This window comes from Aulonocara sp. 'chitande type north' Nkhata Bay, linkage group LG17 (assembly GCF_057382095.1).
Source record: "Aulonocara sp. 'chitande type north' Nkhata Bay isolate Kocher_YH1m ecotype deep benthic linkage group LG17, A_spYH_male_GT1.1, whole genome shotgun sequence".
Lineage (NCBI taxonomy): Eukaryota > Metazoa > Chordata > Actinopteri > Cichliformes > Cichlidae > Aulonocara > Aulonocara sp. 'chitande type north' Nkhata Bay.
The window spans coordinates 18,346,300-18,362,091 of NC_141360.1; the positions used below are offsets into that span (position 1 = coordinate 18,346,300).

The window sequence follows — 15,792 nt, forward strand, 5'->3', positions numbered from 1 at the left end:
GGGTATACCGGGCATTTGCCCGGTGGGCCGCTGGCGATTTTTTGTTTTTATGGGCCGATGGATTTTTTTTTTTAGGAAGGGTATATATAATGAAAGGTGTTGGATTGGCCATTTGGTCATGATCGACTCTGGGCTGGACCAATTACAGCCGAGGAGGCTGGATGCACCCTCCCCCTTGTTTAGCAATCACGTGATTTTCGCGCATTGCATGCCGGGAACTCGTGGCAAAACAATCCAAGTACCGCATCAAATGCAAGCATTTGCAGCACCGCAAAACGTTCATTCTCCGGTTCCAATACCTTCCTGTTTTTTCTTTGCCGCACAAAAAAGGAATGTACAAAACAAAAGGAGAACAATGTCGGTCCGTACAAAGACAGACTCGACGAAAAGACAAAGAAAAGATACGAGGAAAAAAATCAAAGGAGTGAAAGGGCCAGACCCTTAGGAGCACCCAGAGTGGACAAAGGACGTCAGCGTGCTGCCCAACTTTCACCACGCTCAGATTCATAATTATACGGTTCTTGGAGTGAGTGCATACACTCATGAAGTTTAGTAACTTCAGGTCACTGCAACAAGCCCAGGTACAGTTTACCGACGGATGGGTACAGGACCTTGAAATGCACCGTGTAGAACGAAAGACCATCGTACAAACAAAGGTAAGTTTACCAGTCTCACAAATAATCGTCATAAATACACATTCGTTAACCGTTTATTAATATAACCTTTGAGCTCAACGGTAATTAATTAGTAGTGGAAATAATTTCTGGTAGCATTACAGAAATGTAGCAGTGACAATAATATTGTATGCTGTAATCGCACTGGACAATTAGTGATACAAAACAACTGTTTTATCCTGTGAATAAAAGTATATGTTTTTCTTAATGTACCATAATAACAGAAGCGAAATGCAATATTGTGTCAGGACAATTCACTATTTATGCACAATAAATAAAGGAGCATAGCGCAACAATTTCTGTTCAGCGCCAGACTTGCTTGTAACCTATATCACCAGTTATGTTAAGAAAAATGACGTATTAACTACAACAAAACTCTGACCTTTGTGGGAATGCTTGGAGCAGACTAACATGTGAGCTGAAGTGTTCTGAGACGTTATATTTGGTATATCCAGACCATCCGTCGGCTCTTACTTCGGAAACATGGCTTAAAAATTTCTCTTCAACGACGTAATCCGATAAAAAAAAAAAAGATCTCTTTACCCGTCGGCTTCCCGTGGCTGTCATGCGACCGGCTATTGCAGTTAATAATACAACAGCTTCTTGCCATTTTTTGGGTTTCTTTTTATCGCTGTGTAACTGAGTTCAATTGAAAGCCTGCGTGCGCTAGTACCTCTTGCCACAAGTTCCCAGAATCCTTTGCGGTTTTACCCCTGAATGACGTCACATTTATCCTGGTGGGCCGGTCTCTAGTCAAAATGCCCGGGCCGATTTTTTGTCCCAGTCCAGCCTTGTCTGCTGACTGTGACGATATTCTGATCCTCACACCTGTGTCACCTCCAAAAACATGAACAATAGTCTCAGATCTGGCCTGCTTCAGACCTTCAGCACCTGAAGGTTTTCCCTTTCAAGTCCTAATAAAGACATTATTATTTAGGGACAATAAGGTAATTTTATCACCGATGAATTAGTGATGGACAGCTAGCTTTGTTGACTGGGTAATAATTTGAAGAATGTAATATTTAGAAAACCAAATATTTGATGAAATCTGGATAATAATAAAGATTCTATGTTGTTTGGTTTTGGTCCACGTTTTGCCAAAGGGTGACTGAGAAGCATTGAAGCATAGAAACTGACCGATATGTCTGTTGGGCAGCCTCTTCAGCAGGCAGGGCTCCTCATTTCCTGATGGAGCTCTGATCGTCGCGGTCAGGCTGCTCAGGTCCGTCTCCATAATTTTTAAGGAAACATCTGTTGCCGTGCCAACGTTAAGCTGGGATGTTCTCATAGAGTCGTCACCTGGAGATCAAATGTGAGACGACAAAGTAATAGTGAAAACCAGCTTAGTTCAATCAGCCAAACTTTACTCATACTGCAGCTTTTAATGCAGGTTACAGCACCCACAGACAAGCCAGCACCGACACAAATGAAACAACGTGCAATGACATAAACAAACTAAAACAAACTAAACTGGCATCAATTTGAAAACAGAAATTAAGCTAATGATTGGCCATGTGATGGACGTACCGTGGGTAACAGGTGCTGCTTACTGAACAACTATCATGACTAATTTTAAAAAAACTACACTGAAAGGTGGAGCATGATGAGAAGGAGCTTGGGAACTTTAAAAGGTGAGGGGGGTGTCTCGGCAGGGGAATGTGCTCTCCAAATGCAGACTAAATCAACATTCACAGCTCGATGCCAGAGTTTGGACCACCTAAGCAGAAAATCTTTTAATCTTTTGATTATGATGATGATGAGCTTTTATGTCTGACATAAAACAAAAACCATATACAAACATACACATATACACTGATACCTGCATACACACACATATGCACACAAAAAAATACAATAAATAAAGAAAATCTCAGTGACATGAAATAAACCACTTAATCATCAAGTCCAAAATGGAGCAGGAAGAAGTATGTACACGCTGATTAATCCCTACCCTATGCTCAGCACTCTACTGATTCATGATATTCATCATTACCCCCACTTTGCCTCAGCACTTGTATACACGTACCACACAAAAAAGAAGAAAGACAGGAATAATCTATGTGTAAATATAGATGTAATTCATATATAGATACTTTTTCTTTTCTTTGATGGCCAAGACTTGGAGGAACAATTAAAAACCGAGACTGTCACTGTCCTGGGTCTGTGACCCAGTGTTTTGTTTCTGTATTACTATTGAACTTTGATTTTGTCATTGTTTATCTTTTCTAGTCTTTTGGTTTCTGTGTTCCATGGTTGCTGTCTCACCTAGTTAAGTCCGTGTCTGTTATGTTTCTTGTTTTACTTTGAAAGTCTGCGTCCTATGTCAATGTATTGAGTTTTGCTTCCCCTTGGTCATGTCTGATTACTCCCAGCTGTGTTCTCCTGTGTCTCATTCCCTCGTTATCCGTCTGTCTATTTAAGCCTTGTGTTTCCCTCTGTTAGTTACTGGTTCGTCTGCGTGTCTGTATTTCTCCAGGTGTCTCTCCATGTTTTCAGGTTTGTAGTCACAGGTTTTTATTTCTTGTATTATTATTTCGTAGCTCTTCCCAGTTTAGGTTTTGTTAGCGTAGTTCCCTGCGATACCCTGCTTTGGTTTGTATTTTCCCCTTTCATTATTAATAAACTTTCTCACAGCTACGCCGTTGTCAGTGCTTGCGTTTGGGTCCACATCCTGCATCTCCTGATGATCTGCCCCCCAGATCGTGACATAGACAGGTTAACAATGAGCCAGTGAAGGTCAGGAGGTTAAATAATGTAATTAGGAAATATTATAATGACAAGGAAGGATAATTACAAGAAGTTAGACAACCAAAAGAAGAACACATGCCACGTCATGGTTTGACAAAACAAAGAAACTGTCCAGAACACTTTAAAGCTGTTAGAGTTAAAGTGAAACCTTTTACAGGACTAAATGACTGAATAACTGAAGATAAAAATGCTGGATAATTTATTTTCTGAATTTAGCTGAAAAAAAATCTGATCATTTATATCTGCTTTGATTGGAAAGGGTTTTGTATATTTGGTGTCCCACAGGAAGATAGAGCAGAGTGTTGTCTGCGTACAGAGATAGAAATCAACTAAAGGCAATCCACATGTGACCAAGTACACAGTTAATATCTATCTTTTTCTGCACGTGCTTCATAATTAATGTGTTTTGAAGGTACTGAAAGCTAAGCATGTTAGTTTTCTTAAAAGAAGATTTTCTACATTTTTGGAGGTAGTTCTGAAAAATTACACATTAAATTCAAATTACATCTTTTGTTAAAATCATAAAAATGTACAACGTCATAGGTGCTGCAGCTGCTTTTTGATGAACAATCATTTAAAAAGTGTTGCTTAAAACTGAGCTGTCTGGACAAAAGCCCGACTTTCCCGAGGAGAGAGAATTTTTTACCAGTAATCTTGGCGGTGAAGGGGCTGCCAGGGATGTGTTTGTCATCAAACTTGACGATGATGTTGTAGTCTCCAGGTGCGGTGGGCAGGTAGGACACTGTGCATGTCCCGTCCTTGTTGTCTTTACAGCTGATCTCTGCTTTGGATGGACCTTCAACTGCCAGAGACAAACCTCCTGTAGAAAGAGTGGGAACACTTACTGCCTTTCTTATCTTCAGTTTCACATGGTGTCTTCTTCTGATTAAATACACATTTCATATTTCAGATAAAAGATACAGTCATAAACACCGTCTACGTGCCCGAGAAGAACTGGGCTCAGGCTTTAAACAGCTCTTATATCTACTAGTGTACATATGAGGGATACCTTCTCCAGCATCTTCTGTAACTATAGTGAAAGTAGCTGGTCGGTTCATGGTGCCGTGGCTCAGGCCGGGACCGTATGCTGTCACATGACCACTGTTAATAGCATCAACATAGAACTGGAGTGGACTTCCTGTAACAGAGAGAGCACACAGAGAACCTGTGTGTTAATGTGATGTTTAATGATTTTCACATTAAAGGTTGAAAGTCAGTCTGTCTGCTGATAACACTGCTGAAGACGAAAGAATGTGCGCCTCAGAAACAGAACACATATTCACTGAGGAGGGATCACCTGGGATGTGGTTGCCATCGTATTTGATGTCCATCTCATGGAGGCCTCGTTCAGTTGGCGAGTACTTCACAGTAACTGTCCCGTCCTTGTTGTCGGTGATGTGAGGTCGGGCCGTTCGGCCAGAAGGCATGCGGACTTCACCTGGAGGATAAAACACACACAAGTTCAGTTATTCTGACTAATTTCATGTTTAGACTGAAACCATTCTAATCACAATAACCAAAAGGTTAAATTTCATTAGAGTTTTTAAATTAGATTAAAATACTATGCAAGTTATCAGCCTCTAGTAATGCTTCAAGTGCATCCTTTGATGCAAAGTCACCTGGTTAGGAATGATATGTCAAAGCTAAGAAACAGCATTTACTGGGGTGCCAACTGAGCATGAGCAGGCGACCATGTGCGGCATGGCCACACAGAAGAGAGCAGATTCAAGTCTGACCCGCTTTCCTGTCTGTCTACACCAGGGGTCGGCAACCTGCAGCTCTTTAGTCCTTATAGTGCGGCTCTGCGTGGTTTGGGAAAATATATATATATATTTTTTAAATATTTTGCTGAAGTGCATTTTATTTATGTTTATTTATGTTCTTTTTAACTTTTAGTCCTAAATTGGAAGAGTATTGTGATATTGAAATATAAAATTATATTATATTTTTCATGGCTGAAAATAAGCGTCACACTCACTGAAGCCGGCATACCCGCCGAAACACCTTGCATTTATCGAGACTTTCAACCCCAGGTAGGCAAATTATGGATCTTTGGATCCACATTATGTCAACAGCTATTCTCCACCGCGAACTATGCTAAAAACAAACACTGCTCACGCCTCACAGATGATAGCTTACAGTCCTGCGTAAAGATGAAAGTGACTTCTTATTAGTGATGTGCGGATCGATCCTGAAATATCGATTCCTCCGATACCAATCATTTATGTTCTAGAATCGATTCTCACATTAAAATATCGATATTTTAGTAATTTAGAGTAAATTTGTAGTTTATCATTAACAGGAACACAGTGGGAAGAAACTATAACATTCGGATTGTCTACATTCAGAGGAACTACTTCCTCTTCCGCCTTTCATAGTCATGTGTGAAATACGGCTGTATAAATGTCTGGCAGCCCCTTGGCGTCCGCGCTCGCAACAATGGAGGAGGAGGAACACGTCTGAAGGTTAAAGGCATGTTCACAGCCACTCTCAGCAAGAACAACCACAAAACCAAAGAAGACATTCATGTCGTACAGGGTTTATGCACACCGCTGCTGAGCGGGCATGCTGCAGTGGCACTACAGCTGGTTGCTAGAGTGAATCATATTAGCTTAGACTCTATTGACGCTGTCAAACAAGAATTCCCCAAGCTTTTCAGCGGCTTAGGCAAAATGGAGGGGGAGTACAATATTGTTCTGAAACCAGAGGCACAGCCGTTTTCCCTCTCGACCCCTAGGCGAATCTCCCTTCCACTCTTACCAAAGGTTAAAGAAGAGCTGAACAGGATGGAGCAGCAGGGTGTCATTTCCAAGGTGGAGGAGCCCACTGATTGGTGCGCGCCTATGGTGGTGGTTCCTAAGCGCACAGGCATAGTGAGAATATGCAGCGATCTCACTGAACTAAACAAATATGTCATGAGAGAGAAGCATCCACTCCCTTCAGTAGAACACACACTAGGACAGCTTGCAGGAGCAAAAGTGTTTTCAAAGCTGGATGCCAATGCAGGATTTTGGCAGATTCCCTTATCCAGGGACTCTTCTTTGCTCACGACCTTTATTACACCTTTTGGTCGGTATTGTTACAATCGTCTGTGCTTTGGAATCTCATCAGCCCCAGAACACTTCCAGAAACGGATGGCACGCATTCTTGAGGGCTTAGAAGGAGTCCTCTGCCAGATGGATGATGTGCTCATCTGGGGGACGTCACAAGCAGAGCATGATGAGAGACTTCGAAAAGCACTGGTTCGACTGCAGGAGGCTGGAGTAACATTGAACGACAAGTGTGAGTTCTCCAAGAACAGGATAAAGTTCCTGGGGCAGGTCATTGAGGCATCGGGGGTTAGCGCAGATCCTGACAAGGTGCATGCCGTGAGTTCCATGGATGAGCCCAGCAACATAAGTGAGGTGAGACGCTTCCTGGGCATGGTGAATCACCTAGGAAAGTTTCTTCCTCACCTGGCGGAAAAAACGCGCCCCCTAAGAGATCTACTGAAGAAGTCCAACCTGTGGTCATGGGGGCCACAGCAGCAGCAGGCTTTCGACGGCATCAAAAAAGAACTGACAACACCCCCAGGGCTTGCTCTGTATGATCCAAATGCTGAAACGTGCGTATCAGCTGATTCATCTTCGTATGGCTTGGGAGCAGTGCTTCTCCAGCGGCACGCCGATCTAGGGTGGAAACCAGTAGCATACGCTTCAAAAGCTCTCAGCGCGATATGCTCAAATTGAGAAGGAGGCCCTCGCTTCAACATGGGCCTGTGAGAGGTTTGCAGAGTTCCTAATTGGGAAAACATTCCACATTGAAACAGACCACAAACCTCTGGTCTCGTTGCTTGGCTCCAAGGGCCTGGACGAGCTTCCACCTCGTATACAACGTTTACGCATGCGATTGATGAGGTTCTCTTATACCATATCTCATGTTCCTGGTAAATGGTAAATGGCCTGTATTTATATAGCGCTTTACTCGTCCCTAAGGACCCCAAAGCACTTTACACATCCAGTCATCCACCCACTCACACACACACTGGTGATGGCAGCTACATTGCAACAGCAGATGTACTGTCCAGAGCTCCTGTATGTGACACAACTGAAGGTTTGCCGGAGGAAGAAATCAACTTGTATGTGGAGTCCGTCATAGCAAGCCTGCCAGCCACAGAGCCACGACTCAGAGAAATCCAGACACATCAGGACAATGACAGCATTCTAAGCCAGCTGAAGAAGTTCTGTGTGGAAGGATGGCCAGATAAGTACTCCATCGAAAGGGTTTTCCAGCCTTATCTGCCATTTTCAGGTGACCTCACAGTCCACAATGGTTTGCTTCTTTATGGGAGCAGAATAGTGATTCCCACATCACTCAGAGCAGACATTCTGTCTAAACTACATGAGAGACACCTGGGAATAACGAAATGCAGAGAGAGAGCTAAACAATCTGTTTGGTGGCCAGGCCTGAGCAGTGAGCTGATAAAAGTGATTGGGACCTGTGACACTTGCTGCCGTGAGCGGACTAACCACAAAGAAATCATGCTACCTACCGAGTTCCCACAAAGACCGTGGGCCATGGTTGGAACTGATCTGTTCCAGATAGAGAATAAACAGTACCTGGTCATTGTGGATTACTTTTCCAGATTCTTCGAAGTTGCCAAACTGACATCTACAACATCAGAGGCAGTGATCGAGCACTGTAAATCAATCTTTGCACGTCATGGCATACCAGAGCGGGTTCGCTCTGATAATGGACCTCAGTTCTCGTCTGATTCCTTCAAAAGATTTGCACAAGAATGGGGTTTTAGCCATGAGACATCCAGTCCCCACTTCCCTCAGAGCAATGGGGAGGCCGAGAGGGCAGTCAGGACCATCAAAAGTCTTCTTAAAAAGTCTGGCGATCCCTATCTCGCCCTTATGGCATACCGGGCCACTCCATTGGCAAATGGCTACAGCCCAACAGAGCTTCTCATGGGTAGAAGGATAAGGACAACTATTCCTGTCATCCCATCACAGCTAAATCCAAGAGGTACGGACACAGACAAGCTCAAAGCTATAGAACAATCGTACAGACAAAAACAAAGACAAAACTACAACCGCAGACACAGAGCACATGATATGCTACAGCTCAATCCTGGAGACAAAGTGTGGTTCTCAGACATGGATACTAGAGGGACAGTCGTGTCCATGGCAGGCTCACCGAGGTCCTACATCATCGAGACAGCAAAGGGCACGCTGAGAAGAAACCGTTACCATCTTACATGGACACCTGGGGCACCAGAGATTTCTGGCGATCCACCAGAGGCTTCACCTGAGAACTCTGTTCCAGCTGCATAGATTGTGTCGGTTCCAGACACTATCTCACAGGGGGCCAGCCAGCAGACTCCTGAAGCTGGGAGCCAAATCCAACCCAGGTCTAGGAGGCCTCCAGCATACCTAAAAGACTATGTTTGCTCATAGGGCTTGGAACTGAGTGAGCAATGGGGCAGAATAATCCCCACACTCAGGCTGAGGGCTGGGTAGTCTACCCCATCCCTCATAGAGACAATGAGAAATAAAGCAAATGGTTGCACTGTTTAAACATGTTGTTTGTAGCTGCACTGAATAGTTCAGAAATGTGCACTTATGCTTAGTGTTCAGAGTTGTATACTTTGAGAGTTTATTTTTGGACATTCTGAGTAGTCTGGTTTGAAACCAAGCGAGTTCAGTAAACAAGCTGTTACCAGATAAAGCACAAGGACATAGTAATAGTATACTTTAAAGCGTGCGGGTCTAATCTGTTTTCTTGGTTGTATTCCAGCATCACATCCTATTTAGTAGGGGGGATGTAGTATCAGGTAAATGTTAAGTGGTAGGAACGTTTCTGCTGGGTTGTTGTTGTAGGGGGGGATGAAAAATAATAAAGGACACTCATTGGAGTAATGGCGCGTCTCTTGTGTCTGTGAGTTATGCCTCCAGTCAAATAACATCCATAACCTCAAATAACGTAACAGTGCGCAGAGGTTCAGGAGCAGAAGTTCCATTGTAAACATACCACGGCAGACCAACGATGTTTCCATGAACATGCTTTTCAGCATCTACCACTTTTCACACACGGTTGCTGTACGCATACAGCCGGCTGTAGCTTTTCAGTTCACAGCCCGACACACACCAACACAACAGCATAGATAGCACAGACGTTAAGGCGGCGAGGCGTGATTGCGGGTGCCGCTCAGGTGCGTCCGCCTCCCCTGCAGCGGCGCTGCAGACCACGCCCCGCCACACACATTAACCAGGTAAAATACATATTTAGGCAGAATTTTGCAAATATCTAGTTTTCATTTTTTTTTAGCAGCATAGTGCTTTTTTTCCAATTACTTTTTAAAAGTCAGGTCAAGGCTCCAAAAGCCCAAAGGCGATATAAGGGTGGCGGCTCACAACAGTTTTTGTTTGCTAAATGTAATTGTAATTTTGAAATTGAAATGTAATTTTCTCTGTAGCACTTCATGGATTTCACAAGCAATAGACCTTAGTTGTTCACACAAAGCATAAAGGTAAAAAACAATATATACAGTGTAATCTTCATTTTAGATGTCAAAAAGTATTTGCGGCTCCCAGTGTTTTCTTTTGCGTGGAAATCGCATCCTAATGGCTCTTTGGGTGTTAAAGGTTGCTGACCCCTGGTCTACACCGTCTCTGTCCAATAATGGCTAAAATGCCCACAAAACAAAACAAAATTAACACAAACTGCATAAACACTACCATTAGAAATAAAGATGCCCTACCTGTGATCTCTCCTTTCTGCACCGTAAAGGGAATGACCAGACTGAAGGGACGCAGCATCGGCTCCAGCCCATCCACAGGGCTGACGGGATCATCGGTAGCCTGAACCAGAGCAAGAGGGGAGGGGCGTTAGTGGCATCATACTAGGAACTCTGGGATTTCATCCAGAGAGAGGGGAGAGGCAGAGGAAGCACAGCAGGGCTGCAGAGAGGCTGACAGAGACATCTGACTGGTCCAGTTTAGGTAACACTGGTTTAAGAGCGGGGAAAGGAAGGGAGCTTCTAACGATCAGAACTGAACTGGAACAAATGACTGCTGCACAGTCTCTGAGATAATAAGAAAATAATATTATATAGGTTAATATAAGAAATATTAACCTATCTAAGCATTTTGATATAAAGAAGCAAAATGAAATAGAGACAACGGCTCTGAAAACTATAACGAAACCATAAAATTACCAAAAAATTATAATTAAATACATTTAATGAAAAATAGAGTAAAGCAATAAAACAAAATTTAAAATTTAAAATAATGTCATACTAAAAATAATATGAAAAAATTATAAAAGTATAAAAATAAAATAAATTATAATTTTAAGAAAATACACAATTCTCTGAAATAATACAAAACAGATCAAATCTGTCTTGAAACTATTTCTCTAAAATCATCACATTGTCAGAACATCTGGATCAGCTGCTCTCCAGATGTTGAAGAAAAGTTGACATGCTGAATTGTCTCTGATATCAGCCAGTCAGAGGGTAAAAATCAGAGGGTAGTGTTAATAAGAGTAGCCCCCAGCTGCCCTCCCAGCAGGAGATGATGATCATGCAGATTAAACATGCAGCCTCATGCTGAGCCAGAGATCAATCAATAAGTGAATGTGGGTCGGTATCGACTGTGGGACAGGAAACGCTGCAGTGATGGAGGGCAAAGCGAGGAACAGATGACAGTTTTTATGAAGAGGAGACGCAGCGGCAGATAAACAGCAGGTATGGAGGTAATGATGATACCCATTGAGGGGAGAAGGCCGCATAGGGAGAGTAGGGCTGCTGTAACTGAAGCTTGTCACATGGTTCCTCTATTATTGGGATGGTATCACTTGCCTGACGAGGAACAAGGTGCAGCCATTACAAACACAAGCAAACCAGAAACAAACACACCGAAAAGCGCAGCAATTTTCCACAGTTTCAGGAAATAAATCTGAAACATAATTAAAATATGGAACAATACAATAAATAAACAAAAATAAAACAAATAGTCAAAGAAAAATTAAGGATAAAATAGACTGCAACTTAAAATCAAATCAAAAATGAGACATAAAACAAATACATACATAAGATACAAAAAAATACAAAAACAGCCACAAAAATAAAAGAAAACAAAAAGATGAACAAAATAATAAATAATAATACATTTATTTTCCTTAAACTGGAGATTTCTCCATCGTGTCAATGCTGTGAAGAATTCACAGTTTCACAGTTTTATTCAAAGAGTTTGTTTTGTTTGGGGGTCAACTAAATAATTTAAATATTTGTTTTTTCATAGTGACAACTAATATTCATGAAAAAAAAAATCCCAAGATCAGTTGTGAAAGACATGCAGTTATACAGAGTGTTAAATAAATGAGCCATTAGCTAATCGATCTCCAGTGGCTCCAAATCTGATAGATTCAGATGGGTTGAGATAGTTGGAGGCGTAAAACTACTTTGGTATTTACATGAAGAAGCCTTGGAAGGACTGACCTTCAAACCAAACAAAACCCAATCCAAAAACCCCAACTTAAACTATCCCAAAACCAACCCCAACAAACACCAAACTGCCCCAAACCAGTTCAAACCATCCCAAATCAAACCTAACTATGTAACCCTAAACAAAAACCAGACCAAAGCCAAACCAAACTCATGCCAACAAATCCCAAACAAAACCACTCTGAACCAAGAAAAAAAAAAAAATCCTAACCCAACCTAAACTAACCTCAACCTAAACTATCCCAAATCCATCCCCATAAAACCAACAATAACAGGCCAGAAAGTCAAAGCAAAACAAAGCTAACCTGACCACTTGACTCCAACTCAGTCCCAAACTGAAATCAGCTAAGCCCAAATCATGGTGTTTTCAGGGTGGTGACTCACCACGACATGGAAGGGGCTGTTAGGAATGTGTTCCCCTCCGAAGCGGATGGTGATGACGTACTTCCCTGGCTCTGGAGCCGTGTAATAAATATCAAACGTCCCATCTGCGTTCTCCACTACATCCACATCCAACTCCGCTCCGTCCGGCGTTGACACCTTACAGGTGACTTTACCTTTCCCTGCAGCCTTTGCATCCACGGTGATGACTGTTTCCTCTCCGATCTGGATGGTTGGTCCAATTCCTGAACCTGACAAGACATTTGTGGAACCAACAGAGTCAAAGCAGTGATTTCTGAAGTGATTAATGTTAATGAAAGAAAGCACACACTAATACCAGGGAGGTTAAATGTTTAGATTGATGCTGAGTTGATTAGGGGAAGCTTTAAGAGTGATCGTGAGCAGTGATTATAAGAAAAAGGTTCTGATAACGGTGGTGTACCCAGCCTCAGAGTGAGTGCTGCTCAATGAGCTGTTAGAGTGGGTTGTTAATCTCTATTGTGTTTATTATCAATATGTTTATTGCACAATAGAAACCCTTAAATAAAACAATAAATTAAAGTCTTTGTCATTTATTTCAGTTTGCACTGAGTGTGTTTGAATTTGTTTGGGTGGGTTTAAAGTGCAAAACATACTTATAATAAATCTTGGATTTCCTTCTGTTTTCCAGACAGACTGACTGGACAAATACAGTGACAGTAATTGTGGGTAGTTACACATATGTCAAATATAGATGACAGGAAATGAGTGCAGAAATGCCACAGATAGTTTCGGTCTCATCTGGAGTCCACTGGAGTTTATCCAGTGACCTCCAAGCATTTTTAATTCTCCACCCTACACACCAAAACATCTTTAAGTAGCTTCAAGCTGCACTGACAGATGTCCAGTTCCCAGCGCGTACTGGGATTTAGTTTAGCCATTGCTTAGCGAATGACATTTCCCATCACTCATTCTGAAAGCTCAGAGAAACTCCCAGCCCATCTTCTGGCCTCTGAGAACAGAAATCACTGCATATTTAGCATCTTATTTTATTCAGTTCCTTCCATATATAACAGCTTCCAGCTAATTTTATATTCTTATTATTAATAATAATAATAATAACTTCTGAGGTGACCTTTACTACTAGGAATGGTATCCTACCTTTTAAAGCAAACTACCCCCCCCCCCCCCCCCCCACACACACACACACACACAGAGCTGGATTCCAGTCACAATGCAGAACCAAAATTTGAGAAAACATTAAACTCAATGAATCAGTGTCCATTTTAAATATCCACCGTTCAGTATATATGTGTAGTTGCTGGTTGGTTAGTTAAGCAGCTGCTTTTTTATGCAAAACTGTAATGCTGTTTATCTGTTGGCGTTCAGTGAGTCTAAGAAAGTTGAGGCCACTCACCGAGTCCGTGTCCTCCAATCGACACTGTAGGAAAACAACTACAATCAGTGATGCTGCTAAGCTTCCAATGATAAAGTTTAAGTTTCAGTGCTGATGGGTGGAGCCTAACCTGTGACCAGACACTTGCTGGCGTCTCCGGTGGGCAGGGCGTGGATCCGGTAAGGTGAGTACGGGATCTCATCTCCTCCGTATTTGATGGTGATGGTGTAGCGGCCCGCCATGTCCGGCACGTAGGACACTGTGTAAGTCCCATCTCTGTTGTCTCGAATGGTTGCCTTCTTGGGTTTTCCCTCTGGATCCTGGAAGCGTACAGACAAGAAGTTAGTCATGTTTGGGGTACAGAAAACATAAATAGGTCCCATTGCCCATCACTGGTCTCCTACCATCTGCCATCGATAGTAAGAAAAGGGAAAAGTAATATGAAGTCAAATTAATTTTATTTTACGGAGATCAGAGATCTTCTTGGTCACCAGACTGAGGCTCATTTCTTCATGTGTGGACACAAACAAACTGAACTGCTGGGTGGAAGCTACAAACCTGCAGTTCCTCTGATGTCCAGCAGAGGCTTCAGCAGTGCATCAGTTAAAACCTTACATTAGAAATAAACATCTTTACAACCTGATACAGAAACTGTTTTGGTCTCTAATGATAATTTCCAACTTCTTTTGATGATTTTTAGGAATCTTTGTGATACATAAATGCAATCAATGGATTGTTTGGTCGGAGACATTCACACCAGTAGCCTGCTGCAGGTCATTCTGTAGGGCTCTGGCACTGCTCATCCTGCCCCTGCTTTTGTACAAAGTAGAATATACTTCTCATTGCAGTATTGGTAATACCCGGTTTCTGTATCTTGCACAGAAGAAGAGGACAAAACAGATTTTCTGGATAAACAAATATGTTAGAGATCAAACAACCAACATGAAATTCAGACTTCTGGATCTAAAACTTTTCACTGTGTCAGTGATGAGCAGTTGAATGTAAAAACAGGCGTAAAAAAAATAAAAAAAAATAAAAAAATCTGATTTAACCTCCCTGTGCAGCAGCGCCCCCTGGTGTGTGGAAGCAGGCATCTACAGCTTATATCCATGTGAAAAACTAAAGTGTGTATCAGAAAGATTAACAGCTACCGCATTATGAACACTATCGTAGACCTGATGGCCGCTGATGGTTTGAGAGCAGTGGGCTTGTCACGTCCACAAGTGTTCTCACAGGATCTAACTATTCACTGCAGCAATGACAGGTCAGACAAGTGGATGGATGGATCATTGAATGGAAGCAGGTTTACCAAAAACTCTGGTTAGTTAACAACTCAAAATCAAATATGTCTGTTAACTCGTTAAACAAACTGAATGGAGTCAGTGCACGTGCAGACCACAGAGGGGTGGAAGCCAAGCAAAGTGCTGCCAATGAAAATTTGCTTCTAACGTTCCAGCAGATAATCTTTTTGAATCTGTTGTTGATTTGATGAACATTGAAAGTGATATTTCAAGTACTTGGACTCTAACACAGGAAACTATGAGCTTCATTTAAAAGGCTTTAACTAAGAGCATTTACCTAACATCCTACCATCTGCCAGGTCAGATGTGAACTGCTAAGGGAAAGGGCTGAAATTTGTTCTCTCACTCTTATTTTATCCTTACAGTTCTTCCATTATAAGATTTCCATTTAAGTGTAACTAACAGATAAGATTCCATATTAAGGAGTTGATTATAAGAGCTTAACCACGTGCAGCTATTCTTTCTTTGAGTCTCCGTTTTTAATAACATCCATGAAACTAATAATGAGTTTCATGGATGTTATTAGCGTCACAGGAATATTCACACTTTAGATCTTATGCAGAATATAAGAGCGGTGAAAACAGCCAAAGGCTACACAATGAGGAGGCAGTCAGCGGGGGAGAACAGGTGGGTTGGGCGGGGGGACAAGAGACAGGTAAAGGGGGAAGGAGGTGAAGGGAGAGAGTGCAGGGCTTACAGAGCCTCTCCTAAGAATACTGAAGGGGATGGTTTTCTTTACTATGTGAGTCTCCCACACCCTCCTGCCCCAGTCTTCCACAAACAATGAAGCCTCGCGACTGCAGCCGTCTGGACCCTGCAGTG

At 42.2% G+C, this 15,792-nt stretch overlaps 1 protein-coding gene across 8 annotated transcripts in view; it reads right to left on the reverse strand.

The window, feature by feature from the left end:
* Positions 1 to 15,792, reverse strand: part of LOC147309929 (filamin-C-like) — a 59,814-nt gene that overhangs the window by 8,682 nt on the left and 35,340 nt on the right. For 3 of the 8 annotated variants that reach the window (XM_086270256.1, XM_086270253.1, XM_086270250.1), the window contains 10 exons: positions 15,668 to 15,784; positions 13,800 to 13,989; positions 13,691 to 13,714; positions 12,298 to 12,545; positions 11,176 to 11,268; positions 10,168 to 10,267; positions 4,720 to 4,860; positions 4,432 to 4,560; positions 4,069 to 4,242; positions 1,812 to 1,973 (listed from right to left, as the gene is read on the reverse strand). In XM_086270256.1, the coding sequence (XP_086126382.1) occupies positions 1,812 to 1,973; positions 4,069 to 4,242; positions 4,432 to 4,560; positions 4,720 to 4,860; positions 10,168 to 10,267; positions 11,176 to 11,268; positions 12,298 to 12,545; positions 13,691 to 13,714; positions 13,800 to 13,989; positions 15,668 to 15,784 (1,378 nt within the window). The remainder of the gene's footprint in view (positions 1 to 1,811; positions 1,974 to 4,068; positions 4,243 to 4,431; positions 4,561 to 4,719; positions 4,861 to 10,167; positions 10,268 to 11,175; positions 11,269 to 12,297; positions 12,546 to 13,690; positions 13,715 to 13,799; positions 13,990 to 15,667; positions 15,785 to 15,792) is intronic. The other 5 variants (XM_086270254.1, XM_086270252.1, XM_086270257.1 and 2 more) reach the window with 3 other exon arrangements.